The sequence below is a fragment of the Cornus florida genome, unplaced genomic scaffold (genome assembly GCF_030987335.1).
Source record: "Cornus florida cultivar Cherokee Brave unplaced genomic scaffold, ASM3098733v1 CherokeeBrave_3.0.0_Hap2_Chr03, whole genome shotgun sequence".
Lineage (NCBI taxonomy): Eukaryota > Viridiplantae > Streptophyta > Magnoliopsida > Cornales > Cornaceae > Cornus > Cornus florida.
In genome coordinates this window covers 9025528-9052598 of record NW_026775573.1, presented here as the reverse complement: position 1 = coordinate 9052598, position 27071 = coordinate 9025528, and the positions used below count along the sequence as shown (strand labels likewise).

Below are 27071 nucleotides of genomic sequence, written 5' to 3'. Positions count from 1 at the left end.
CATTCCTTAAGTCACATTATTATGCAAATATGATCCTTTGAAGAGTTAGACCCAAATTTATTTGGAAAGAAGGACAACTTAGTCATTTCAATTATTAAATTTAAGAAATGGAGAGTATGAGGTTAAATATGGGGTGCCAAATATCAGCTCCCTAAATAAATATGAAAAAAAATAAATTTATTAAAGTAAAAAACTAATCAGGAAATAAATAACTTTTTGATTTTGAAGATTTTGATTTTAAAATTTTATTGATAATTTAACTCATTTTGTTGACTTCTTAGAGTCGACCGAGTGCACTTCAATTTCAATTGAAACATCACTAACTAACATCATTATATTTTAATTGATTTTTCAAACCAATGTGTTTAGTTGATTAGATTTTTATTTATTTGTTTTGCAGGGATGAAACGGCCAAATTTGAATTCCATTATAAAAAACCTTCACTGTTCGGACTCGATCTTTTTCAATTCTTCTTCTTTTATTTTTTATAGAGTAAAGTGCAAAAAACCCTCTTCAACTATTGGCCATAAAGCAGAAAACCCCCCTGATCTATTAATTTGACATATAACCCCCTTGAACTAACCAATTTGGTGCAATTAACCCCGTCCGAGGACAAGTCCGTTGAATTTGACCGTAAAGACGCACATGAGCGGTCACGTGACTATTCAAATTTTTTTAAATGACCATACAACCCTTTAAGCTAAGTGAATCAAATGACACATGTACCCTTATTATTGTCTAATCCGGGATAGTGCTTGAGCCGCAACCAAACGAGGCCTAAGTAAAGCCCAAACACAATATACAATCCAAAAAATGAAAAAAAAAAAAAAAAAAACCAAAATCGAGCAAGAAGGGTCGGCTGTGAAGAGCTCGTCTGCGATGGAGGGGTCGGCTGTGAAGAGGTCGTCCGGTGAGGGTTTGACCGGCGATGGAAGAAGAAGCTCGATTGTAAGATTGTGACGCGGCGCGGCTCAGCGGGATGGAACGGCTGTGAAGAGCTCGTCCACGATGGAAGGGTCGATTGTGAAGAGCTCGTCCGGTGAGGGTTGACCGGCGATGGAAGAAGAAGCTCGGTTGTGAGATTGCAACGCGGCGCGGCTTGGCGGGATGGAACGGCAGTGGTCACCACTGCAGCAGATCGATTTATTGAGGACGATTTGGTAACCACCTGCAAATCAAGACCGGTGGTCGTGCTGTGCGTTCTTGGCTTTCAATTTGGGCTTTGGATTTGGTGTTCGTGGTGGTGGTTGTCTCGTAGTGTAGATCAAAACCCGCAGCCATTGTCACCTCTTCGGCTTCAGCTTCTGCTTCACTGCCGCCGGAATAACTAATGGCTCCATCGCCGAATGAACCCATTTTGTCGCATATTTGATTGACTAATTTTTCTTAATCGGGTGGAATCAATTACAGGACCTTTGTTTGCACCATCACAACAGAGATCGTGAGGAAAAGGCGAAACCGCTTGTTGGCTTTTCGAACGTCTTGAATGCTCCTGCCCAGAAGCCGTGTTGGGACGACTGGGAGTTCCCGGCGGAGAGGTTGAATTGATTTTAGAACCCGGCAAGCACTGAATCACACCAGTCGTTGTTCTTGTCTCGCGACCACCATTGATGCCGTTGAAGCTTCGTGATTAAGGTGCTCGACCCATAGCGCATATACGACTCAGTTAATGAAATGGCTTGCCGTCGCCGGAGAAGCTGCATGGCATGGTTCAGCGTGGGTATGTCTGTCATTGATTGAAGCTCCCCTCCATGTCACCATGGTCATAAGGTTGCTTTTATAAGGGTAAAATTGTCTTTTACTATTTTCGTTTACACCAATTGGCCGGAGATGTGACATTAGGGTCAATTGCACCAAATTCAATAGTTTAAGGGGGCAAATTATAGTTCAGACGATGTGACTAAATTGGTGTGCACGTGTAAAGACGATGGTCAAAGCTGTAAGCCGTGTTGGTCAATTGCACTTTACTTTTTTTTTATATTTTTGATATTCGGACTCCATCGAATTAAGTAGGACTTGGGAATCCGAACCTGCCACACGATTCCACCTGATAGTCCAAAGCCGGCGTCACACGTGCACACCAATTTAGTCATACAAGATGGTTTTACAGCTTTGACCATCGTCTTTACATTGGAGATCTGGTCCATTGGTCGAAGTTTACCAAAATGGAGGATATAACTCCGGTCTCAAACTCTTCTCCTGAGAACAACAACAATCAAAATCGGAACCAAAGCATGTATAATTCGAAATTTTTGTTTCTTATTTTGATTCTTTTGATACCTTTTTCTTCACCATCACCAGAAGAGCCAGATGCTATGGAGGCTCTATACAGACGTTTGAACGGCCAACGGTCATCTCCATCCGTACAAGTATCAGCAGCCAAAGCTGTTCTTCAAAGATTACTTCCTACCCATTTGTCCAGTTTTGAATTTAAGATCGTCTCTGAGGTAGTATCACCTTCTTGGATTACTCAATCTTGGGTTTGACTCGTTTTATCTTGTTTCCTTGTTGCATGATTACATTTGGTATGATTCAATTTCTGGGTTTTGCTCTGCTTAATTGTCTATAGAAGTGAAGTCATAGAAAAGAAATTACAATTTGATGTTATTTGATAACCCAATTTAGTATTTAATTCTGAATGGTTTAAGCACTAATATTATCTAATTAATTGCGTTTAATAATGTAATTTGAATATTGCTTACCACTGAATGCTAAACACTTAAAATTCAAAAATATATGAAACAATCTTTATTTTTGTTAATACTTATAAACTTCCGCACTTAATAATCATCTCTTAAAATTTTTTATTACTTAATTTTTAGTTTTATCAAAAAAGCACTTTAGACTGCTTAGTTGTGGGCGTGTGTGTTTTGTAATTTGTTTATTTTCTTGGTTTCTAATAATTGAAAATTTTATTGATCAAAGGTTTTTACTTCTTGTCTTTTACTTATATGTTCAGAGTCATCACTGAAATGTAGTTAGCAAATAAAAAATGTTGTGGGGAGCAGAGTTACTGTGACTGAGATTTTAAACTTTTCACTTGGGTATTGTTTAACTGGCATATTGGTAGTACTTGACATTGAGAGCAAAAGTTTAGCATTTTTTTCTTTGAAAACAATGTAGGTACTCATTGAAATGTTATCTGAAAGGTGCCTTTATTTCTAGAAAGCAATCCATTTGTTGTGCTTCACCATTTTTTTTCTTTCTTTTACCTTTCCGCTCTTATTAATTTACATTGGGAAGATCAGTAACACGTTACTGAGTAAGGTACAAATTCATATTTCATTAGTATAGTGGTACCTGCGTTAAATATTTAGATAGAAAAATAAGCATTCTTGTGGAGTATATATAAAGGAATCCAAAACAATTACTACACAAAGAAATAGAATTCCTATTAACAAACAGCATATAAATGCCAAGAATATAACCTGCATATTTTGCAATTAACATGTGAAGAAATATTGAAAAAAGATTGCTCATAAAGGACTTCATCGCTTCTGAAATGTGACCTCTCTTCCTGAGGCACAATCAATTCCTGTGATGGGATAATCACTGGTCGTTTTGAAATGAGAAGCATTTGTAAACTTCTCTATGTTCTGAGGCTTTAGTAGTCAAGCTGTGGATAATTTTCTTTAATTATATTATATTGTATTTATTTTTATTTTTGATCAGTAACTTCTCATACATTCTTGGTTGGTGAGATACTATTGTCTTTTCAATTGTTTTTAAGTTTGAGAGTGATGGTATTGATACGATGCTACTTTAATTAGTTAACTGTTTTCAGTTTCAAATACTAGGATGGTTGTGGTGGACGCAGTTGCTTTCAGATAACCAATTACAAGAATTCAGGCAGGAATGCACCAGAGATAATGTATGTAGAATTTGATTTCTGCATGGACTAAATTGCTATTTTCTTCACGGTCCAATCTTCCTAGAGACTTTCAAACATCAGCAAAATCTTTGTACGTTATATATGTGTGTATATATATTATATTTATGTTCGGTCGATTGAGTATTGAGATGGATGTGGGTATAGATAATTCCAAAATTAGATATGTTGTAACTCTCTTCTAGTTCTCTTTGCTCATGTAGCAAGTGTGGACATACCTGGTTCTTGGAAGCATATCAAACTTCTTTAGAGCAACTTGGGTCTTTGATGCGTCCTTTTTGTTTTATGTAGCATGTTATGGTGATAGCAACAATTGAAAATGGGTTCACTGTTAGATGCATCAGCATAAATTGTGGTATGGAATTGATTTTACTTCTCATGATTTGACATTTCTATCTTTTTGCCAAGCAATATTCAACCTAAGACCTAACTCAATGCTACTCCTGATTTAAGTTCTATTTGAGGCACATTGGAGCTGTTAATTTCTACGAGATATTAGCATCTAGTCATCTGACTTTAGTTTAGATGCTTAAACTTGTGATATTAAACAGAGGTTGTAGAAATGTAGCCACTCATTGGTCCCTGATTGCAGTGATCTTAAGTCTGCTGGTTTTTTACTTTCTTGATATCCCAGATATTTGCACCCTTACCCTTGTTTGAGATAACAGAAATTCAGATGTTTAAAATAAACTACTACTAAGTGCTGATAGAAGACATACTTTAACTTCTGTCTAGTTATTGTTACTATTTTTCACACACAAAAAAAGGTAGGTCCAGTAGTTGGAAACTTTGTATTAATATCAAATTCTCCCAAAAGAACAAATAAGGAGATGTTTAGTTCATGGTTACAGAAATTATTGATGTTACGCTTTTCTCTAGGATAAAAGGCACTACAGCAGTTGAAATTGCATCTGGCCTGCATTGGTATTTAAAATATTGGTGTGGTGTTCACGTTTCATGGGACAAGACGGGTGGCATTCAGATAATTTCTGTCCCCAAGCCTGGAGCATTGCCTCTTGTTTCAGATGAGGGAGTTACGATTCTACGTCCAGTCCAGTGGAATTATTACCAAAATGTTGTTACTTCCAGTTGTAAGCACTAAATCTTCCTGACCCTTTCCTTTAATTAGTTATCATTCTTATCTTGGGTAGATGGTATGCATTGAAAACCATTGCATAATTTAATCATTCTCTCCTGTCATTACCTAAACTGAACCAAAAAAAATGAATCTATGTTACAACTGCCTTTATGATGCAACTGTGGATACTGATCCCCTCCACTATTTGAGTCTTATGCTTCGTTAGTCGCTCCTAGCTTATTTTTTGTGACATTGTATTTTCCTGCAGTTCCTTTCTTTTTTCTTTTCTCCGAGGAAATCTCTGCGTGTGTTTCATCAAAATGCATTTTTATCTTATTTTTTCTGATAATAGATTATTCTCTATTAAACTTTAATTATTAAAGTTCATGCTACCTTCACTTATTCTACTCAAAGAAAAGAAGCAAGCATGACTACAATTACTTATTAAAACCATTCTTCCAGCCTATGTTACACAGGCTTGGGTATGTGTATCATTTTTCTAAGCATCCGAATGATCAAATCTCTAAATCTATGGTCCTGGGCATGGTTGAGTGTTCATACATGTAACATTTTTCTTATATTTCCTAGTATATTAAAACTTTCATGTAGCATAAATTGTTCAATATGTGCACTTCACTCACTTTGAAGTAATAATGTAACTAAAGGAATATAATGAGAGTGCTTTATTTACAATTATATAGCAGACACAAATACTTGAATTACGAAATAATCTTGTCACGCGCATGTCCAATAATACAATGACTTTGTAACTAGTGTCCAATAATACAATTATATAGTAGACATAATTCATGTTAAGACATTTTAGGCTGTCAAAATTTAATCTTCAATGAAGGCATGGGACTTTTAACTAGTGATGATGTTACAACAAACAGCTGCGAACCAAGAAATAATCACAAAATATGAAAGAAAAGTAAACATGCCACACACAAAGAACACAAAGATTTACGTGGCTTGGCTTAAAGCAAGCCTACGTCCACGGTGAAGATCCGGCGAGAGAATTCACGATGCAAAAAACAAGAGATTACAAGTTTCATCCCCCAAACCCTAGCTTTCTTTCTCACTCTCTTTCCTGCAATTTTTAGTGTTCTCACATTATCACACCCTAAACCCTAAATGCCCTTATATACTGGGCTATAAGAGAGTCTAAAAGGGGTTCCACGGCCCGCAAGAGAAAAGTTGGGTCAACCGGGCCCACACAAAGCCCACATTTCGGGTGGACCGGGTCGCAGCATGACCCGAGCCGAACAAAATTCGGAACACAACATCACAATAACATTTAAAAAAACATATAATATTTGCTGGTTTGTGTTTTCTGCCAATTTTTTGTTTTCACCAGTTGTAAATTGTTAAAAGGAAGAACCTATCTATTAATTTTTATTTTTATTTTTTATTGTCAGGTTATCGAAAGGGGAAAAATGCCAACTTTATTGATATTTTGATTTTGACATTTTCTAATGATGCTGTTGTCAATAGCTATTATATATACTGAAAACATAATTTCATCATCTTATTTTCAGATTCATATGTTTGGTGGGATTGGGGAAGGTGGGAGAAGGAGATAGATTGGATGGCTCTTCAAGGAGTTAACCTGCCTTTGGCATTTACAGGTCAAGAAGCCATTTGGAAAAAAGTTTTCTCGGTAAGCAAATATATCCACTGCTATCTATTTTGATATGCTCACCAGTCTCTTATCTGCTACAAGCCTACAAAGCAGTCTTGTACCATGTTAGAGCTCAAAATTAGAGTGCTTGTAAATTTTAGCTCAAGATACATTGCTGGAATGCAAAAAAATTACATGTCTCTTTATCTATTGGTAAATGAGATCTAATGTTGCTGGATAGTATGCAGATAAGTCATAATTATTGAATTTGCGTCTCTGTCCAACAAATAATGGTCAATATATGTCGAGTCTGTTCTATTTTGAGCCTGGATTCTCCTTGGCAGGGCTTGTCTCTGCTAGATTATTGCTTTTGTAATTTGTAAAAGTTGTTGTCCCTGAACCATCCGACTGCAAAATGGTATGCATTGGCATATTATATGCTTGAGAGTAGAGAGAAAAAATGTTTCAAGATGAGGCTGGTCTAAGATGGAAATAGGCATATTTTCAATGGTAGAAATAGAGTTAAAACTGAAAGCAACAGAAAGAACTTTGAGATGTAGCATAAAACCATATTCCTATTTCTATAGTAGCTAAAATAGAAATCACATCTAATGAAAGAAAACAAAATGTTAAAAATATGACCCCTCTAATGTATTTTTGTTACATAGTATGTGTGTTTGAAGTGTGAACGGCACTGGAACTTATACGATGTATTTGTATTTATATGTATTCCAAACTTTTTTTCTTATCTTAGAAGGAGTTTCACTCTTTAAAATATTTAGGTTCGTTAGCTATTTGTGATATCATTTATTTTGTTGCTAGGCAGTTACCCCTTTATATTCACAGAACTTGTTGGAACTCGTGTTGTCATTTCAGTGTGAAATGAACAGTGTTGTATTATTTGTATTATTTTGTTTTTATTTGGTATCAAATTATCACTTAAAGGGTTTCCTTTTGTTTTGACAAATGTAGATTCACTATATTGACTTGCATTCTGTGCTAAGTTTATTTTCTCCATCATTTTATGACATGGATAAACACAATTTGCATCATTCTAATAGCAAAGACATCTTTATTGATGTCAGATTTGGTGAATTCGGACTTCAGCGTAGCTTTCTTTGAATGAGGTGTCTAAATATATTAAAAATCTTCAGTTCTGGCTTGATATGTAATATATCCTGTTGAAAATTGTAATGACCACGAAAGTAGTCATACTTGTCCTCCACGATCCTCTCTTCAGTGTTTAAAAGTTACTAATAGTAAGCCTATAAGCCTACGTAGATGTGTAAATGAGCTTAAACTTTGTGTCTGGCTTCTTTTAAGGACGTCATTAAGTGAAATATCAAATCCCATCACATTATAATTATATAATCCAACTGCAATGTTCAGAGTGTAAGGCTAGCTTTATTTTTTTATTTTATTTTTGTAATGGCCACTCAAGCCATGGGACCTTGGAATTCTTGGTTTCGGGGCCAGGCTAAAATACAAATATATATATATATATATATAATAGACTATAATATAAAATTTTCTTTTACAAAGCACCAGTATAATTTTTTAATATGCAAGAAGATCTAAGATTTACTTATATAGCAAATGGATTTTATATTCAGTAAGTCATGGATGCAAAAATACATCTAGCATATTTTTCTTAGATATACACAAAATTGCTAATATATTGAGAGGGGTCACACCATTTAGAAGTAAATGTTTTAATATTTCGTTGGGGGGAGGGGGACTGTAAATTTTCTAAAACTTAGTGTCTATAATTAGATCTATTTTCTAGGGTTTTGAAAAACCGAATCCCTACAGTGGTCCACCCCTCAAGCTTATTCATGCTATTCTGCGTTGGGTTAATTTTATGTTTAAGTTACAGCCTCACTCAATGCTCTAAATGAGTACTTCCAAATTCAATTCTACAACAACAACAACAACCAAGCCTTTTCCGAATTACTTGGGGTCGCTCCAAGTTCAATTCTATCCTTCTAATTTTTACTTTCTGATAGCAGGATTTTAATATTAGTGCGCAAGATTTGAATGATTTCTTTGGTGGACCTGCTTTTCTTGCCTGGGCGCGCATGGGAAATTTGCACGGGTATGCATATGTGATTCTTATATATATATTTATATATATGTCTAACATATTCTTTTTCAAGTAGAAATTGTAATTTGAGAGTTCATATATATATAATTCAATTTACATTTCATTGCATCTAGTTTAATAGTATATATCATGAAGGCTTCCACCACCTTCCACCACCGCCACTTCTACTGCCTTCCACCACCACCATAGTCACCTCCATTGGCTTCCACCACCGTCACCTACACCACAATCTTCTTCCACCACACTACTGCCACCGCTTTCCACCAACACCATTGCCGCCTTCCACTACCACCACCGACGCTGCCTTCCACTATTGCCGCTGCCGCCGCCGCCTTCCAACACCACTACCACTTTCCACCGCCGCCACTGCCACCATTTATTTTAAAAAAAAATTATAGAAGAATGTCATTTTGTTAATTTAATTTATTTATTAGTAAGAGAGATATTTTGGAGAACTCAATTTGAACTTTATTCCATTCTAAATTTTAAATTGGTCCCACCAAACACTAGAATGGTTATTATCATTCCATTCCTACACATTTCATATTTACAACCAAAAAATAGAATGAGAATGGCCATTCCATTCCATTCCAATTCTTATTTCATTCCCACTTGCATTCCATTCCATTCCTGCACACCAAACGTAGCATAAGTTCCTTCAGTAAATGAAAATGGTGTTAAATTTCAAAGATGTAGCTACAATAGAATACATTCCAAAATGTAAGAGAAAAGAAGAAAATCACTAGTGTACTACTGTATCATAAAAAGATAGCTGTGGAGGGAAAATTCTCATTATGCAATTTTGGCATTCTCACCACCCTTTTAAACTGAAAATGCACTTGGTGTTCATCTCAAATTAGTCAATATTGGAATTTAAACGAGAATCTCACTTTTTGTTGTCCGGGGGTTGATTAATGAGATGGAAGATAGGACAGCCGATCATTCTTGAATTCCTGAGATCTTAATTCCACTGTTGTACTCTTTTTTGCTGTTCCACATGATTATCGTTTGGTTATTACTTATTAAAGTATTGATGTTTAAGATGTACCCTTGTGGATATTATATGTATGAAAAGAAGTGAGACTTTATTTGTTTCTGTTTTAATTCATGAAGTGCATTTTATTATATTTTCTTGATGAGCTACATAAGCCATTGCTTCTTGTCTGGATACTTGCATATTTTGTCAACAATAAAAATTGACCCACATAGTCATACCTACCCCTCCCTCTATATATTGTTCCCACGATGATAATATCACTTTGCCCTGTATTTTTGCTTTTGTCTTTTATATTCTAACATTCATCATATCACAGGTGGGGTGGGCCTTTGTCACAAAATTGGTTGGATCAACAGTTGGTGTTGCAGAAACAGATTTTATCTCGAATGATAGAGTTGGGCATGACTCCAGGTATGATTCAGCTTCAGTACTGAAAGGACCTTTCCTTAATGGTTTCTGTGACTCCTTATGTTTTACAGAATTATCCATTGACAATTTACATATCTCTTTACACAATTTAAAATTTGATTAAAGGGGCATATAATTCTCTAATGAACTTCCTCGTTATTTTGATGACTTGTCTGATCAGAGATTTTTCCTTTTTCTCTTTCTAGTACTGCCATCATTCTCTGGGAACGTGCCAGCGGTACTGAAAGAGATATTTCCTTCTGCAAATATAAGTAGACTTGGGGACTGGTATTCCACTTTTGCTCTTTGATGTGCCTATATTTTCTTTATTCTATAAAAAAAGTCACTTCATTTTTTTTTTATCTTTTTGGAAGTATTGTTGTTCTTAAGAAGTTGGGGCTGTTTTCATGTTTCAAATTTACAAGTTGTAATATTGCACTCGTGGTGCTGCAAATTTTTAACAATGCATTCCTACAATACATTGTGATCATATTATCACACCCTAATCTTCATTGCCTACTTTCTGGAAAAATAAAAAATAAAAAATCTTCATTGCTTTCAATAAAGTTTCCCAATAGAAGAAAAAGGAAACAGTAAGATTCTTTTGGGTTCAGGGTTCTAATTGTAAATCTATGGAGATTCTTTTGTCTTTTGTGGATAGCTTGAGGCTATAGTTTTTGTGCAGTTGTTCTGGGCCGCGCCCCCCTTTTGGTTGCTCTTCATTGAATACTTACTTATAAATAAATAAAAAAAGAACATAATATCTACCATGAATTGGACTTCTAATACCGTATTTCATTTTATATTTTGTGCCAATTTTTGCTTTTATATTTATTTTAAGGTTTATGTAAATACTGTAGTTTCTGGGTCATCTTCTTGCTAACATCCCCTGCTGAAATTTTATTTTATTTTTGAAGCTTGAAATTTTTCTGCTTCTCGTATGTTATCCACAAATTGAAGTTCCCATTTCTCCTTCATCTTAGGAACACTGTTGATGGTGATCCTCGGTGGTGTTGTACTTTCCTTCTCGATCCTTCTGATCCTTTATTTGTGGAAATTGGAGAGGCTTTTATTAAGAGACAAATTAAAGGTTCGCTACCAGTCTGTTAGTTACCTGAGTTCTGAGTAAAATTAACAAAGCGTGAAGATTTCCCTATTGTTTGATGGTTTTGACATTGAAAATCATTTGATTCTTGGGGTAATGAAATGGAAATATGTAAAAACGTAATTTTGAATTGCTGTAATGGTATGTATTCATGTTCATTATAGTCTCTATGGAATTGGTGAGCATAATTTTGGTACTTGTATATGTAATTATGTATAGATAGGCACACATCATATGCATCTGAACATAGTTTTACCTGCAGACATGCGTACACACTTGCATAGTATGTTTTGTATACATGCATATGTAATCCACTTGTGAATCATTTTCATTTGTAGTGTGAGTGTGAAAAAGAAAGAAGCTGATGCTAAATATGGAGTAAGAGATGTTATATATGAAGCATATGATTATATTTGTTCTAAATTTCGTACAAAGAATGGGGAGAAAGAATATATATAGATTTGCTAAGTTAAGGAACAGGAAAGCTGAGATTTTAAATTGCATCATGAATGATGATCTGCAGATCTTGGTGAAAGGTGGAAAATTCATTTGAGAAATTATTTAATGAAAATTAAATAATAATGTTAGGTCTAAAGGAATATAGTAACTTCAGGGAGATTTATAAAAAAAAATAAAAATTATTTTTTTGTAAGATCAGGATGTGAGATGAAAAATGCGTTGAGAAAGTTGAGAACCACAGATAGCTTGATTGATCATTTTCAGAAAAGGGAATTAGGTTTTATGGAAGATCTCTTTCTGGACTAAAAGAGGTAAGTCTAGGAGGGGCAACCTGTACAAATGGTTCTTGGCAAAGTGGTTAGATAAATATGGCTTTGTTAAACTACACAAAATGCGGAGGAGTCGTTGAAGAAGATTGACCCCAGAACTGGATGCTGAATTTATAAGGACCTTCTCATCCGAGCCAACCAGGAGAAGTTTATACAGTTGCATTAAAGAGGTGTAGCCAAGTCAAGTGAAGCCACTAAAAAAATAAATCCTATCTGTTTTGTTAACATTATGTTTACTCCCTTATTGTAGACTACTATTAGGGCCTTATTTTTATTTAAAAGTCATATTCTGTCAAGTGAATTGCTTAAGTAGGGGTACTAATGTCTTATTTTATTGAGGCAACACTGCGTTATTTATTGCTATAAATTCTACCTAAACAGAATGTATAAGAAGCCTTGTCATTCTATTCCTTGAGAATGAGTAATGAAATGTTCCTTTGGGTAATGAGAACACCAAACTTTATTATTGTTCAGTTTTTTCTTTAGAAATATCGCATTCTTGATTATTTCTTCATATTTGCCATTGGGTTTATCTGTTTTCTGCACCAACATACTCGTAGACTTACACAGCCTTTGTCATCATTCAGTAAATCTTGGTGGTTTTTTAAGATATTTGAAAATGGTCAAAGCAGTTTTAATACTATCATTATTTCTTAATTTTCAATTACGCAAAGTGTGTTCAATTTTGAAGTCATAAATTTGTTTTTAGTTAATGAATTTGACATTGATGCATCATTTTCTCTTTCTTTTGACTGTGTCATATTAATTGCTTGATTGCTTAAGACTTAAAAAGAAGTGTCTGATTTCTTGACAAAAGATCTTCCTCATAAGATTATATCTCTATCTCCACTTTTATTTGATTCATTGACTACTTTGTTGTTTCATCTTCTGTACAAATACGGCAGAATACGGGGATGTCACCAACATTTACAACTGGTAATTTCGGTTATTTAAATTTTATTAATATAACTTGCCATCTTGAAGCATGTTTTATGAGCTCATGTTCCTTTACATTTTCACATTTAAGTAACAATTTTTCTTTTATGGCCTTACAGGATTTTTAAATTATTATTTCCAATATCTTATGCCCCCCTTATACTTAGCTTTATTGGTATTAGCTTAGGGCTTGGATGGGCCCTAAGCTTGTGTAATTGTATCTTTTGTCTTCTAATTTGGGGAATTATAAGTTGTATATGTTTTTGCTTGGTGTTGCTTAAACTTGGTTGTACCAAGATTAGAATTGATCTATTAATTATAACCTTAACCCCCTTCTACCAATTCTTAATATGGTCTCAACTATTCTTCAGAAGACCTAGTTAAACCCAATCCTTATTCTTCATTGTCATGGTGTTTTTCTAAAGATCTTGCACCCACGGGGGATTTAAAAAATTTCTATCATAATTAATAATATCTGAGATGACAAAAACTTGTATATTATAATTTTACTTGCCCAATTATTTTCTTCTTTTAAACAATAGAGTCTACTTTTTATTGCCAATATAATTGAGTTTTTCTTGTACATTCTATTATATCCCCCCCCTCCCTCCCTCCCTCTCTCTCTCTCTCGATTGGACTTGAACACATCTTAATTTACCGTTGTTAACTCTTCAGTGAATTTACAGTAAAAGCGCTTGTTAATCTATCAATATTGTCATGGGTTTGGCTCAAAACGTTCACCATGCTGAATATCAATATGTTACATTTTTGCCCACTTGTATTAGATGAGCTTTGTTAATGTTTTGACTTGCTTATTGTGCTTGTATATCCTTTGTAATTTTCATTGTGCTGTATCAATTAGTTGAAATATTCCTGTCCTTCACTATATATTTCTGAACAATTGTATGATAAAATGATCTTTGTTCACATTTCATTTTGTATTTTCTTTTGAGCTGCGTTTTTCCTTTCTCAACTGTTCATTTGCATTGTTCACATGAAATATTGAATTACGCGTTAACATATGTAACAGTGATACATTCAATGAGAACTCCCCACCTACAAGTGATCCGACATATATCTCAACTCTTGGAGCTGCCGTTTATAAAGCAATGTCCAAAGCGGATGAGGATGCTGTGTGGCTAATGCAGGTATGTTCCTCACTCTCCACACTCACATGCTCCACGACTCTATTCTTTATGGCTGCTTCTGCTATAGCTCTGCTTTCCTTGTCTTCCTTGATGGTGTCAAAGTGGTACCTCATGTCTTCGCATTCAAATGCATCTGATGTGTGATTTAGCTGTTTTGTCCTTGCCCTCTGGTATTTGAATTTGTAATATCTCCATGAATTGAGTATTACAACTTAATAATATATTGGTTAAACAAGGTCGCATCTATATCCAGTCATTATACGATTGATATTGATGTCTTGGTGATCAGTGTTTGAAATTTTGCGACACTTGGTGGTGGACAGTTAGGAAGGGTCAATAGTGAGGAGAGTTAGAGCAGTTTAGTAGGGAGCTCCAATTTGGTGGAGTACTTGGCGGGGAAAAAAAACATGTGGACCTTTAACAAGGTAGAGTTGCCTATTTGAAGAGTTATGCACCTAATCTTGATCCCTCCTTTCCCTTTTTGTCAGTGGAAAATCTTCAGTTTTGACAGATTCTTTTATAGAGTTTTTGGGAGATCTAGCATATTGTATAGCTCTGTTCAAGTCCTGTGTACATGGGTTGGTGTCTTCTGATATAACTTGTCAAAAAAAAAAAAAAAAGAGAGAGAAAATAGACTAAGCATAAAAGACACATCTGAAACTAAAGATAATATGCCTTGAACTAGATAGTTTCCAGCCTGATTTATTTCCGAAATCTGTGAACAGCCTCATATGAAATTGAGGGATACATTATGTTCTTCTTCTTCTTTCTATATATGACAAGCATTGCACATTCTTAATTAGTAGATTAATTTTATCTTACGGACTCTTCTGTGTTATATGAATTAATGAATGTATTTATTATCTTCTTCACACCATTCCACTTTACAGCATGGTTGCACTTGTCTTCAGAAAGGTAGATAGGATTTCTGTCCTAAACCTTCCTATTCACAAGTCTCCGCACAGACTACGGCTTTGGTTTTATGCTCTATGATACATACAATGACACTGTTGACTGATTTACTAATGTGCAGGGTTGGCTATTCTCATCAGACTCATCATTCTGGAAGCCACCACAAATGAAAGTATGCACTACCTTAAGAAAGAAATTCTTATCATGTTATCTTTCTAATTCCTTGCCAGTGCAGTCATATTTCATTTTATAAGTTCAAATAGTAAACTCTGCCATTTGTCTTATTGAATTTCCATCTAAGGTTATGTTATTTTGTTGGTTGCTTGTTTCATGGCTGTTAATATACGTAAACGAGGCTACCTGACACCCTCCCACTAAAATAGGTTCCTGGGCAGTTGCCCTGGTAAACTTTGATATATAACTTATACCATTTTATTACATGAACTGTTACTAATGATAATTGCTCCTTCAAGAGATGCATTGGCATTACTGCAGCATATTATATGGTGAGAAGAATGCGCATTGTCTTTATATGCTACATTGCTTCTTTACATCCATAATTGCTGCAGCATGTTAAAGGTTTCTGTCTAATCATGCTTTGAGGCATGCTGTATTGTGATATAACTAATAGATATTAGTATAGCTGATCCAAATTATTAATGAACACCCAGGGCAATACCTTAGGTGCTCATTAGGTATTTGTCTTGGTTTTGTTTAGGTGATTTGATAAAATTGATATGGATAATATTAGGAATACATAAATAAAAAATAAAAAATTTATGATGAGCCAAGTGAAATATGAAGTGTTATTCAACTAATTCAAGGTGCTAGAAGAAATTATTTGCATTATTTGCAGAAATTAGCTAACCCTCATAGTTGAACTTGTGGTCTCATGCTTGGCAAGTCAATTTTTTTACCATTGCTCAAGCAATGATCCCTAATATAATTTTATTATATCAACATATAAATAAATACACATGGCCGAAAAATAAGCATAGTATGGTGCCATTTTTTTTAAAAAAAAACACATACATTCATGCGTATACATATGCATTACTCCATAAAAGAAAATTTACTATATCTAGTTTCTTCTGGTAGCTAAAACGCACACCAAACTCACACGCAGACATTCACTTATTATTGCCCCAGTGAGGACTTAAACCCTCAACCTCCCCTGTGGTTGGAAAGGAGATAGCACTTGAGCTATGGGCTGGGTAAACTTTTAGTATTCTAAAGAATAAAACAGAAATAATATTAACTCTTGTTAACTCCTTACAGCTCTTTTCATATATTTTCTCTCTCTATAATTTAGACTATATATACTTGGGAAATAGTTGTTCCATTGGGTTAACAGTGATCCAATGACCCGATCCTCTTGTTCTGTTAATGTCTGCGTCTGATCTAAGTAACTATGCAACTCTTTTCATATATTTTCTCTCTCTATAGTTTAAACTATATACTTGCGAAATAGTTGTTCCCTTGGTTTAACAGTGATCCAATGACCCGATCCTCTTGTTCTGTTAATGTCTGCGTCTGATCTAAGTAACTATGCAACTCTTTTCATATATTTTCTCTCTCTATAGTTTAAACTATATACTTGCGAAATAGTTGTTCCCTTGGTTTAACAGTGATCCAATGACCCGATCCTCTTGTTCTGTTAATGTCTACGTCTGTTCTAAATAACTAGGCCCCGAGTTATTTGATATTTCTGAATTAGTCATTGATTTAGTAATTTCTGTGTTATTCTAGTCACTCTCTCACTTGCAAAAATACTGCCCATACACACATGCTTATGTGTTGTCATGCATTTGCTGTTTCTTACAATGAATTTTACTGATTTTTTAGTTTATATTTGACAGGCACTTCTACATTCTGTTCCATTTGGGAGGATGATAGTTCTTGATCTATTTGCTGATGTTGTACCCATATGGAAGGCATCGTCTCAATTTTATGGCACTCCTTATATTTGGTAGTCACATCTTCTATAGTTCCATCAAGAGTTGCCACAATTCAATGTATTTTAAGACTTTCAATCTTCAGGAAATGTCTTCTAGTTGTTTGTTGTCCATCAGTTCTATTGAAATTAAATAGTCTGTTTAATAATGTACAATTTCTAATGTAAATAAGGTGTATGCTGCACAACTTTGGTGGAAATATTGAAATGTATGGCATATTGGATGCAATTGCTTCAGGTCCAGTTGATGCCCGTGTCAGTGAGAATTCGACCATGGTATGCTATGAGTTATAACTATTATGTATGATAAGTTGTCCTGGGTGCATGCATTCTACTCTTCTGAAATCAGCAAGAGCTATAGTATGTCTGACAATGAAGCCTAAACTAGTTCCTTCATTTTGAACATGTCGGGAACTTTAAAGTTCCTCATCCAAACACTATTAAGTTGTTAGATTGTCATCAATTTGTAGATGACTACAAATGATTTAGTACCTGATAGGATTATGTGATCTCAGCGTATGTCTGTGACAGAAATAATGAAAATTGCTACAAGAGAACTGCCATTTGATAATGTTTTGATGTCTTTTATTGTTTACTTCTATAGATCATTTGTCTATGTAAAATATCAGAGAGCTTTGTGTTTAGAAAGTATAAGAAATATCATTGTCTTCTTTGGACATCTCTTTTTACATTCTTTGCTAAGCTCAAGTGCTCAGCTATGTAGCTTACTAATTGTCCATGTTCCTCATAGGTTGGTGTTGGCATGTGCATGGAAGGAATAGAACAAAATCCAGTTGTCTATGAGCTGATGTCTGAAATGGCATTTCGATCTGATAAAGTCCAGGTTGAGGTAATTGAAGTTCTCTAATTGAAAATGAATACATGTTGGAGAACTTTACCTTCTTTCTGTTTGAATTATGGTTGGCATTTTCTTTCTTACTCTGGGCAAGGTAATCTGTTACTTCTAGCGTATTTGACAAGGGCACAGTCACTAGTATTATTATTTAACAAAGATATGAGGTGTCTGGGACTACATCCAGAAAATTTTATCTCACATTGCAACTGCTACTTTGTCGATGACTGATGGTTATAAGAATGTTTACTCATTGAGATGTTTAATATGGTGACCACCATTCAGATTTATAATTAAGTCATTTATATGTTGCTCTTGCTGCTGAGGGCTGTGCATGGTAGAACTGAGGTATTCTCTCAAGTGCTTTTCAAAAGAGATGCTTACTCATGGAGAGATTGTTTTATCATGTAGCCTTATGTGCAAGAATGCCTTTGTAAAGTCTAAGGACCTTTTGGAGCATTAATTATCATCTAATTTAGAAATATTTCATTTCATTTCATTGTTAGTTTAGTCTACATTTTTCATTTATGTTATTGTTTAGATTTACATATAATTCATGAATACGATTAATAGCAGCTGCAACCATTTTTGACTCACAAGTTTATTAACTTATGCTTACACAATGTCTCAAGATGTAAAAGTTATTCGTTTCTCAAAATTACAACCCTTTCAAATTTAATATTTTAATGAATAATTATATTTGGGCCTTTGTTAACGCTTGGCCCATGTCATTTTCATTCGGCATTCTCGTAATCCTATCCAGCTGGGTAACCTAATGCAGCTCAAATTTTATGATTAAACTGAAGTCAGAGAGTCCAAGTAAAATGAAAATACGGGAATATTATTCAGAAAACCACCAACTATTAGCTTAATAATGATGAATGGTGGTTGTTGGATCAAGGAACCAAAGGCCATGATGAATTGCCTCTGTGTCATTTTGTTTATTTTCCCATTCAACTTGTTTTACTCGATCGTGGTTGTAGATGTTCTGAAATGGGGTATTACTCTTGCAGGAATGGCTGAAAACCTACTCTCGTAGACGTTATGGTAAAGCAGTTCATCAAGTTGAGGCAGCTTGGGAAATTCTACACCGCACAGTTTACAATTGTACAGATGGAATTGCTGTACGTTTTTTGTTTTATTATTATTTTGTTTTGAATGAATTCTGGTGTTTCTGTCATTCACTTATATATCATATACCGTACATGTCCAGTAGATCGAGTCTACAATTGCATCTTTTCTAGAAGGTTAGAGGATCTAAATCACTAATTTTAACAAAACAGTGACTTATTCATCCAGTATTAAATGAAAAAATATGTTAAGAGGATAATTGAAGAACGCACTTAATTAATTTATAAATAATTTTTACAGTTGATATGTGAAAGCTTCTCTCTCTCATAGTGAAAGGTAGAAGTTGTACTTGGCTATGTAAAATAGCAACCCATCTCGTGGAATATTACCACCTCTTAAAAACTCTATCAAGACATAGGATAAGTTAGTTGTATTCTTTAAGGAATTCCTTCTTAGATCCTAAATAAGATGCAATATTATATTGTGCTCTAACTTTACTAGGTTTTTTAGTTAAGAACTAAAGGGTGTTTCATTTTTAATTCTGTGGTTTTCCTTAACACTAACAGATAACTCTTTTTCATTTTTTTTTTTTCTTTTTTTCAATCAATTTGTCACAGGACCATAACAATGATTTTATAGTTAAATTTCCTGATTGGGATCCATCCCCAAACACCAGTTCTGAAATATCAGAACAAAACCAGCTGCAAAAGCTCTTTCAACCACACGGACACAGAAGATTCCTTTTCAGTGAAACAAGGTCCCCCTTACCTCAAGCACATTTATGGTATTCTAACCATGACGTCATCAAGGCATTGCGGCTGTTCCTTGATGCGGGAAGCGATCTTGCTGGAAGCCTCACGTATAGGTAAAACTCTAAATTGTAATTGTATGTTTAAAACCCAGCAACACTCCTTCTGGTTTATTTCTTCTGACTTACTAGAACACATGCCGGTAATATAGGGTCTAAAACTGAACCAAACAAGCCCATAATTTTCTATGTTTTTCTCGATTACTGCAGATATGACTGCACTCTGTATGAAATATTTGTTACACATTCTTTTTCACAGGGAACAGAACCTAAGAAACAAACTACAGAGAGAGAGAGATATCTCGAAGAGTACAAACGGACTTAAACACACAAAAACCCGAAAATTAGTATGATGAAACAACTTAGGGGCATGTTTGATTAAGCTCTTTGTGTGCTGCTAAGTTACATTTGCACTGGATCTATATGTGATGATGACTTTTATCTTACAAATCTGGCCTAGAGACTGTCTACTTCAGATTCCACATCTTCTAAAATTATAAGGAAAAAAACCACAGATTTTTATTATAAAAAAAAATTACTAATATGTTCATAAAATTGACAGGTATGACTTGGTTGACTTAACTAGACAAGTACTGTCAAAGCTAGCAAACCAGGTGTATTTGGATGCAGTGACTGCTTTCCAGGACAAGGATGCAAAAGCTTTGAGTTCTCAAAGCCAGAAATTCCTACAGCTCATTAAGGACACTGATAAACTTCTTGCCGCCGATGATAGTTTTCTACTTGGAACTTGGCTCGAAAGTGCAAAAAAACTGGCCCTAAATCCTAGCGAGATGAGTCAGGTGCACATGAAATAATTTCTCCTTCAGTACTTTATGCAGGTTAATTCAAAATAGCACAACTTAGTGTGTTAACTTTTCTGATTTATATCGAAATTTAATAGAATGTGTAACACTGGGTTTTATGTGGCAAATTAACAGATATAACACGAGTGAATTATTTAATATTCTCTTTGTTCGATCAGCAGTTGTATATATACAGTATACACACACATGTTTTACCATTCCTTTTTTCCCTCTAATTGCTTCAGTATGAGTGGAATGCAAGAACACAAGTTACAATGTGGTTTGATACTACAAATTCCATTCAGAGTCAACTTCATGATTATGGTAAGTTGACTTTCTCAAAATGTGGGACTTATTGTTGATCAATTGACTTTCATGCTTCTCTGTTGGTGTAATATTATGTTTTTAACCGGTCTATGATCAGCAAACAAGTTCTGGAGTGGACTGTTAGAAGACTACTATCTGCCACGAGCCTCAAAATATTTCACTCATTTGTTGAAGAGCTTGAGACAAAATGAGCCCTTCAAGTTGGAGGAATGGAGAAAAGAATGGATAGCATTTTCAAACAAATGGCAAGCAGATACCACACTTTACCCAGTGAAGGCTCAAGGAGATGCCCTAGCAATCTCAAATGCTCTTTATGAGAAGTATTTCAGCTAAAGACTTGAGCAGATTTTTTGTGAATAAATGAATATGTAGAACATTCAGACGTTCTGATTTTGTGAAATTTCACCACTTTGATAAAACGACTGATGTTGGTGACAGCATAAGGTGAAAAACATTCACTTTGCGTGTTAAATGGAAATCAATCAGGGTTTACTTTAAGGGTTCTCGTTTCCGTTAATCTTATTATTGAAATTTGATCAAAAGGAAGAATTGTAAAAAGAGGAGAGAAACAAAAACAATTTTAAACCATTGTGGAACAGGGGATGAAGCTTTGAGATACAAACATCCAGTCTGCAGAATTTCAAGTGCACTGATCTTATTTGACTTGAGAATGATCAAATTGTCCTGGTTCAGGTGACTTGACTTGAGGTTTACTTAGAAGAAGTATAGCTTTTTAAAACAATGGTGACAATTGAAGGGTAAAATTGATCTTCTCCTTATTTTCAGATGTCTATTAGATGTAATGCCCCTACAAAGGGGTCTGGGGAGAGTCTCTCTTCCAACAAATTCTAGCAAATGTGAATTACAATCTTAGGTTCATGCTAGTTTATGCTCACTCGCATTTTTATTTATCTATTTAGTTTTCCTTAACAAGAAACACAGTCACACATCTATTTGCCTGGACTTGAACTTTCGATTTCTACTTCAGGCGAAAAAGTACTACTAGGCTACAGCCTTGGTTTAGTTGTTGCCCTTCATCAAGCCTAAAAATCACAATATTAATGATATGAGGTTGTCATTGCTTTCTGTGAAAATAAAACAGTAATGGAAAATTTTATCTGTTGGCAGAGTAACTATAATTGTCATATAGAGTTCAATTTCACAATTTTTTATTTTTTATTTTCGGAAAAAAAATAGAAGAAATAGATCACCACAATTAAACTGCAATTTGCACTGCAACATCATTTCAATAGTCAAATGACTGTAGTGTGAAGATACATTCTCAACAACTTCTTCCTGGTTTCAATATGATACAGTACAGTGCTCATTAAAGATGAACAGAAAATTTTGGAAGATACATGATGAATGATACAAGATAAATATGTATAGGAAAAAGAAGAAAGAAAAAAGACTAAGAACAAAAACCAATGAAAGAATTAGTCTTCATCCCCTTCACAAGAGGAAATAACCAAAAGAGAAACAAAAATCACAGTTGGACATGTTTCTTTCTTCCTATACTTTGTATCAGCTATCAACAACTGTATCAGATTTTAAACCAATTCCAGAAGGAGAGGATCACCTGCTGCCATGATTCTTATTAGTTTTACAAAATCTGGCTCACTATTAACACTGCATGGGTGCACGGCTGGTACTTGAGCAGAATAGAAGTCTGAAAAGTTCGCGGATGGTGCTTCTATCTTGTAAATCATTGTATTAAGCACAGAGTCAAAATTCTGTGGCGAGTCCATTGCCATGAAGAACATGGGCACTGCAATCTTGTGGTGCATTTCGAGACTGCCCACCAGATCTACAAGATCTATGAAGTCCCCCACAAAGCGTCGAGGAATATAAAACAACTCAGAACCACATATGGCGAGGCTCTTTTCACTGGGGCCACTTTCCTTGTAGTTGACCTGAAAGTGAACTGGCATTGTGCTCACTACTTTCTTTACCATATCTGCTTGCTTTGAAAACCACAATGAGTTGTTTCTAGTACTCGAGATAGTAGTATGAGACATGGGAACCTGCATAAGATGAGTTTGTGAGTTTGTAAACCCTGGCAGTATTACACTTGAACTCGAAGCTTCCCTTACCTTGTTGGTGATCCATAACTTAGATTTGTCTGCTTGCAACAAATTCCAGTAATTGAGAATTGTATCGTCCTGGAGGAATAGGAATCCTTCCGCACTAGTAAACCTGTCAAATATCTTTGGCAAATACCTGGAAGCCATTTACACGAGCGTTAATAAAAGTGGTGCTGGTGCTTGTGACAATACATCTTGAAAGTGTTCAAAAAAAGGCCGTGGGTACTTAAAAAATTTAAACTGCATATGCTTTGAGAAACAAAACTTAGACTCACATGCTCACCTCAATGAAGGTTTGCCCTAACTAGGAGTGGCTACAGGAATCTTTCATTAACACTAGAACTTCTAGACTCTAATGACTTTGCACACAGGTAATGAAACAATGGTATCCACTGAGCTTTTGAATCTCTCCATCACATCTTTTCTCTCAAAGTGTCAATTCACCGGAAACTGATTTGCTACTTCCCATAAATGAGGTTGGATTTTTATCAGCTGTCCATTCTACAGTTTTACAGACAGTTGAAAATTCCAATATGTTTATTCCGATAAAATATGCCATTGATGCATAAAAAACAAACACCAAAAAAAATGAGGAACGACAAGTTAAAGATGATTTGATATAGTAATGAGTTCAAGCAAGTTCTTGAAATGTGAGGAAACTAGGAAAGTGCAAATGTGAAGTTGATATATGTTGACAGAGGAATCATTTTAGAATATGTTGCATGAGCGGGTGAAAAGAAATAAAGAAAATTATGACATCAACAACTTACTTATATGCTTGATCCAACTGGCTTTGCTCCACTGCAAGATCTGCATCAGCTTGTACTGACAGAATAATCACAGTTTTGAATATTCGGCCATAAAGCAATCTCCATTCCAAAGCAGTACGTTCGACAGGCCCATTGACAAACATGATAAGCACGACATTACCAAAGTTTTTTCTGCACCGGATTAGATTCCCAACTTCGTAGTTCACTGTCTCTGATTCCTGAACCCCAAGATGCACAGAAGGTAATTTTCGAGGGACAAATTCCTTAAGGTCCCCATGACCAATGGCTGCCTTCTGCCTGTCCAATTCTATTGCCATCAACCTCGGCTGCTGGTACCCAACAGCAAGCAAGTCCTGCAGCCAAGCAGCAGTAAATTTCACATCCTTCTCAGTCCAAAACCCTTCTTCCGCCATGGAATAACTTAATTCCAAAATTTTCTTAAACAATCTATGTTTTTCAGATCTCCAAGAGACCAAGAACTTAATCAAACGACCCACATTTACATGAAGATCCTTCTCTTCCGAAAATGGATATGCTTCAATGCTGTCATACCTATGAACTGTTGGAGGATAAACTGCTACAAATCCACCAATCTCCCACAACAGCCTCTGTGCCCAGTAACCCCTCAATACATCAGAAGCCATTGTGCTAACAGAAACCGGAAGCATCAAACCCCAAAATGCATTATAATGAAACAAAGTATTGAATGAATTAATTGGCACCATTTTACCTTGAGGCATAGCAACTTTCGGGGCATGCTCATCGAACCTTATATCAAATGCTTCCAAACCCAACTTTCTGGTGGAATAGAAAACTGAATCTACATCCGGTAGGCCATTCGATATACCCTGTTGTATAAATTGCATTCCTCCAGACACTTCACTGTAAAACTCTTCATGTCCAATTTCACCTACATTCTCTAATGGCAACCCCCTAGGCCAAACCGATCGCTGGCCAAAATGAACATACGGATTCACAACCGTCCGATTCGGATTCTCATGAGTATACTGCAAAATCACTTGCTGATTTGCAGCAACTTCATCCAAATTCAAATCAAAATGCTTCCCAATGTCCCCCTCAATCACTTCCCCACGATCATCAGCATCAAAGATTCTTTTTGCCCCGTGTTGAATGGCGAAAAGATACCCAACACTCTTCCTAACATAAGAATCATAAGGAAGGTAGTCCACAACCCTAAACCCTAATTTAGCTTGTTGTTCCAATGACAAATATATAACACCTTTAAAGCTCCAATCTTTTGGAGTCCTTGAATTACCCACTGCAAGAACTTGCCAACCCTTTACCCTAACAAGACTACGAACCGAATCGGACGGATAGTCGGAGACTGAGACAACGATCCATTGATCGGACCGGAATGAGGCGAAAGGGGATGACTTATCGATTATGGGTTGGATTGATTTGAAGCTAATTTTGGGGATTCCGAGCTTTTCAGGAGGTTTTGGGTGGGTCTGGAAGCAGAGAAGGGCGGTGCGGTCACCGGTGCTTCGGAGGAAGAAGATGGCGGCGACTGTGAGGGTTAGGAGGGAAATGATGAAGATTTTGAAGGAATTTTCGGACACCCATGTTGCGAAATCTAGGTTTCTGGATTCAGAGAAGCGATCTGAGAGAGGGGTTGGCTTGGATTTGTGGTGGGGTTTTGAGGGTTTGGTGGGTGAGCGATCATCTTGAACCATCATTGTACCCAAAATAACTCTATAACCCAGAAATCAAAGCTTTTGAATTTGGTACACCTCTGAACCTCAGAGCTTGAATGAGCTGAGAATTGAACAGAATGGAACACACACTCTCTCTAAACTGTGTGAGTGACTGATTTCCTTGTTGCTGCCGACAGGTTTGTTAACGTTTTACTACGAAATGATATTCCCACGCGTCTCGGAGAGCGTGAAAAACCATAACTTGATAAAGACAGTCAAGTTCAGTTGCGTATTTCACACGCTCTACAAAGGATGACTATGATTTTTTGGCTTCGATCTAACTACCGGTGGTTGATGCTTGGTGTTAGTCTTGGAGGAACTTCTGTTTGTTTTGTTAGTTTATTCTAAAGCTACCTTAATAAATAAATAAATTCAGGTTAATAAATAAATAAAATATGGCGTTAAACATTATGTCACATGCGCACATATCAGTTCATACAGTATTTAAAAAGAATATTAAAGGCATGTTTGATTCCGTTTTTTATTTTTAAATAATTAAAAATCAGAAAATCATATATAAACCTTTTTTTTTTTTTTTTTTCTGGTAAGTAGCATAAAGTTATTTGGTTGTTATTTTTTAAAAAAAATATTTTATGAAAATTCAGCTAAGAAATTATTTTTATAGTTGGTTGTAAATAATTTTTTATTTTTTGAATTCTTGAAAATTAAATTTTTAAAAAATAAACCATACAGATATTAAATTTTTCTGACACTTTAATTTTCATCCAATACACTTCCAATAAATTGATTCATAGGTGGAAGTGTGTGTGAATGTCCAATCGAATCTTTCTTCAAAAATTTAAGAGAAACATTAACAAATTGGTAAGTATGTTTCAACATTGAGAGTCTAAAATTGATAATCTAAAATTGATGTTCATGTCATACTATCAATCGAAGGTGCAAGAGTAGATGAATATCATGAATTGATGAACGTTAGCCTGGAAAAAAAGCCGCGGTTAAACTTTATTGCCCGCCATTCTTTTTATTGAAACTAGGTCAGTAGGATGAGGGACACTAAGGATTTAGGCCCACTAAAGACTTAGGCCCTGTTTGGACGGGCTTCTTGATTTCAAAATTCCTTTTATTTAAAAGTTTTTGAAGAATACAAGTCAATGAAATGAATTTAGAAGATAAAAGTTGTTTGGGAATATATATTTTTAATACAATTTTAAGTTGACAATTTTATCTTTAATAATTACCCTATTAATTGACATACAACAGGAAAAAAAAAAAAACAAAAAACAAAAAAGAATTGACATAAATAAAAAAAATTATAAAAATAGGAAAAGAGATAATAAAAGTGATGAAGTTCAGATAGCAGATAAAATAATAATAATAAAAAGGATAGCAGATGATGAAGCTTATGTTTATACTTTCATTGTTGTCATGCTCATCAATTATTGAAGATGGAATGTTAATTACATATTTGAGAAACCGAATATCTTTTCATTGTGAAATCACTTTTTACTCTCAAACTTCTAATAAATGTTAGGGTTTCAAAATATAGAAATTGAAAATTAAAAGTTAAAAGTTATCTTAAAAATTATAAAAGTAAAATATTTTAAAGAATTGTGACCTATCAAGAATTCTCAGAGAACTAGTTTAAATGGGAAAAGTATTTTAGTATTAGAATTTGAATCGGAGTAAAGGACTCCTAACAACTCTCTCGTTCTTGTTCATAGTTTACAAATCATTAGATC

At 35.0% G+C, this 27071-nt stretch overlaps 2 protein-coding genes across 6 annotated transcripts; one reads left to right on the top strand and one right to left on the bottom strand.

The window, feature by feature from the left end:
* Positions 1-1998: 1998 nt before the first annotated feature.
* Positions 1999-21300, top strand: LOC132299354 (alpha-N-acetylglucosaminidase). Of its 5 annotated transcripts, none has more exons than XM_059795897.1 (19): positions 1999-2447; positions 3798-3871; positions 4769-4980; positions 6506-6627; positions 8598-8683; positions 10006-10100; positions 10304-10385; positions 11081-11187; positions 12896-12926; positions 13957-14074; positions 15108-15158; positions 16846-16955; positions 17114-17216; positions 17692-17790; positions 18807-18917; positions 19482-19729; positions 20235-20472; positions 20721-20799; positions 20900-21300. In XM_059795897.1, exons 1-19 carry the CDS (start codon positions 2166-2168, stop codon positions 21133-21135), a joined length of 2484 nt encoding a protein of 827 aa, XP_059651880.1. In that variant the 5' UTR covers positions 1999-2165; the 3' UTR covers positions 21136-21300. The 5 variants fall into 5 exon arrangements, with proteins under 5 accessions (XP_059651880.1, XP_059651882.1, XP_059651884.1 ...); XM_059795899.1 differs by having other exon boundaries at positions 2320-2447; positions 3785-4244; XM_059795901.1 differs by lacking the exon at positions 3798-3871 and having other exon boundaries at positions 2348-2447.
* Positions 21301-22007: 707 nt separating this feature from the next.
* LOC132299356 (probable glycosyltransferase STELLO1) lies at positions 22008-25497 on the bottom strand. The gene is made up of 3 exons (XM_059795902.1): positions 23657-25497; positions 22896-23022; positions 22008-22826 (listed from the first exon to the last, which is right to left on the bottom strand). The coding sequence occupies exons 1-3, from the start codon at positions 25351-25353 to the stop codon at positions 22353-22355; spliced, it is 2298 nt and encodes a 765-aa protein (XP_059651885.1). The 5' UTR covers positions 25354-25497; the 3' UTR covers positions 22008-22352.
* Between the last annotated feature and the right edge of the window lie 1574 nt (positions 25498-27071).

Excerpts from the sequence above, each read along its gene's own strand:
- LOC132299356 (XM_059795902.1), bottom strand. The coding sequence starts at position 25,353 with ATGATGGTTCAAGATGATCGCTCACCCACCAAACCCTCAAAACCCCAC. Across the intron at positions 23,023-23,656 it reads CAGTTGGATCAAGCATATAA|GTATTTGCCAAAGATATTTG; the intron begins GTAAGTTGTTGA and ends AATGGCTTCCAG. Across the intron at positions 22,827-22,895 it reads AGTTATGGATCACCAACAAG|GTTCCCATGTCTCATACTAC; the intron begins GTAAGGGAAGCT and ends CATCTTATGCAG.
- LOC132299354 (XM_059795897.1), top strand. The coding sequence starts at position 2,166 with ATGGAGGATATAACTCCGGTCTCAAACTCTTCTCCTGAGAACAACAAC. Across the intron at positions 4,981-6,505 it reads AAATGTTGTTACTTCCAGTT|ATTCATATGTTTGGTGGGAT; the intron begins GTAAGCACTAAA and ends TCTTATTTTCAG. Across the intron at positions 20,473-20,720 it reads ATCCTAGCGAGATGAGTCAG|TATGAGTGGAATGCAAGAAC; the intron begins GTGCACATGAAA and ends TAATTGCTTCAG.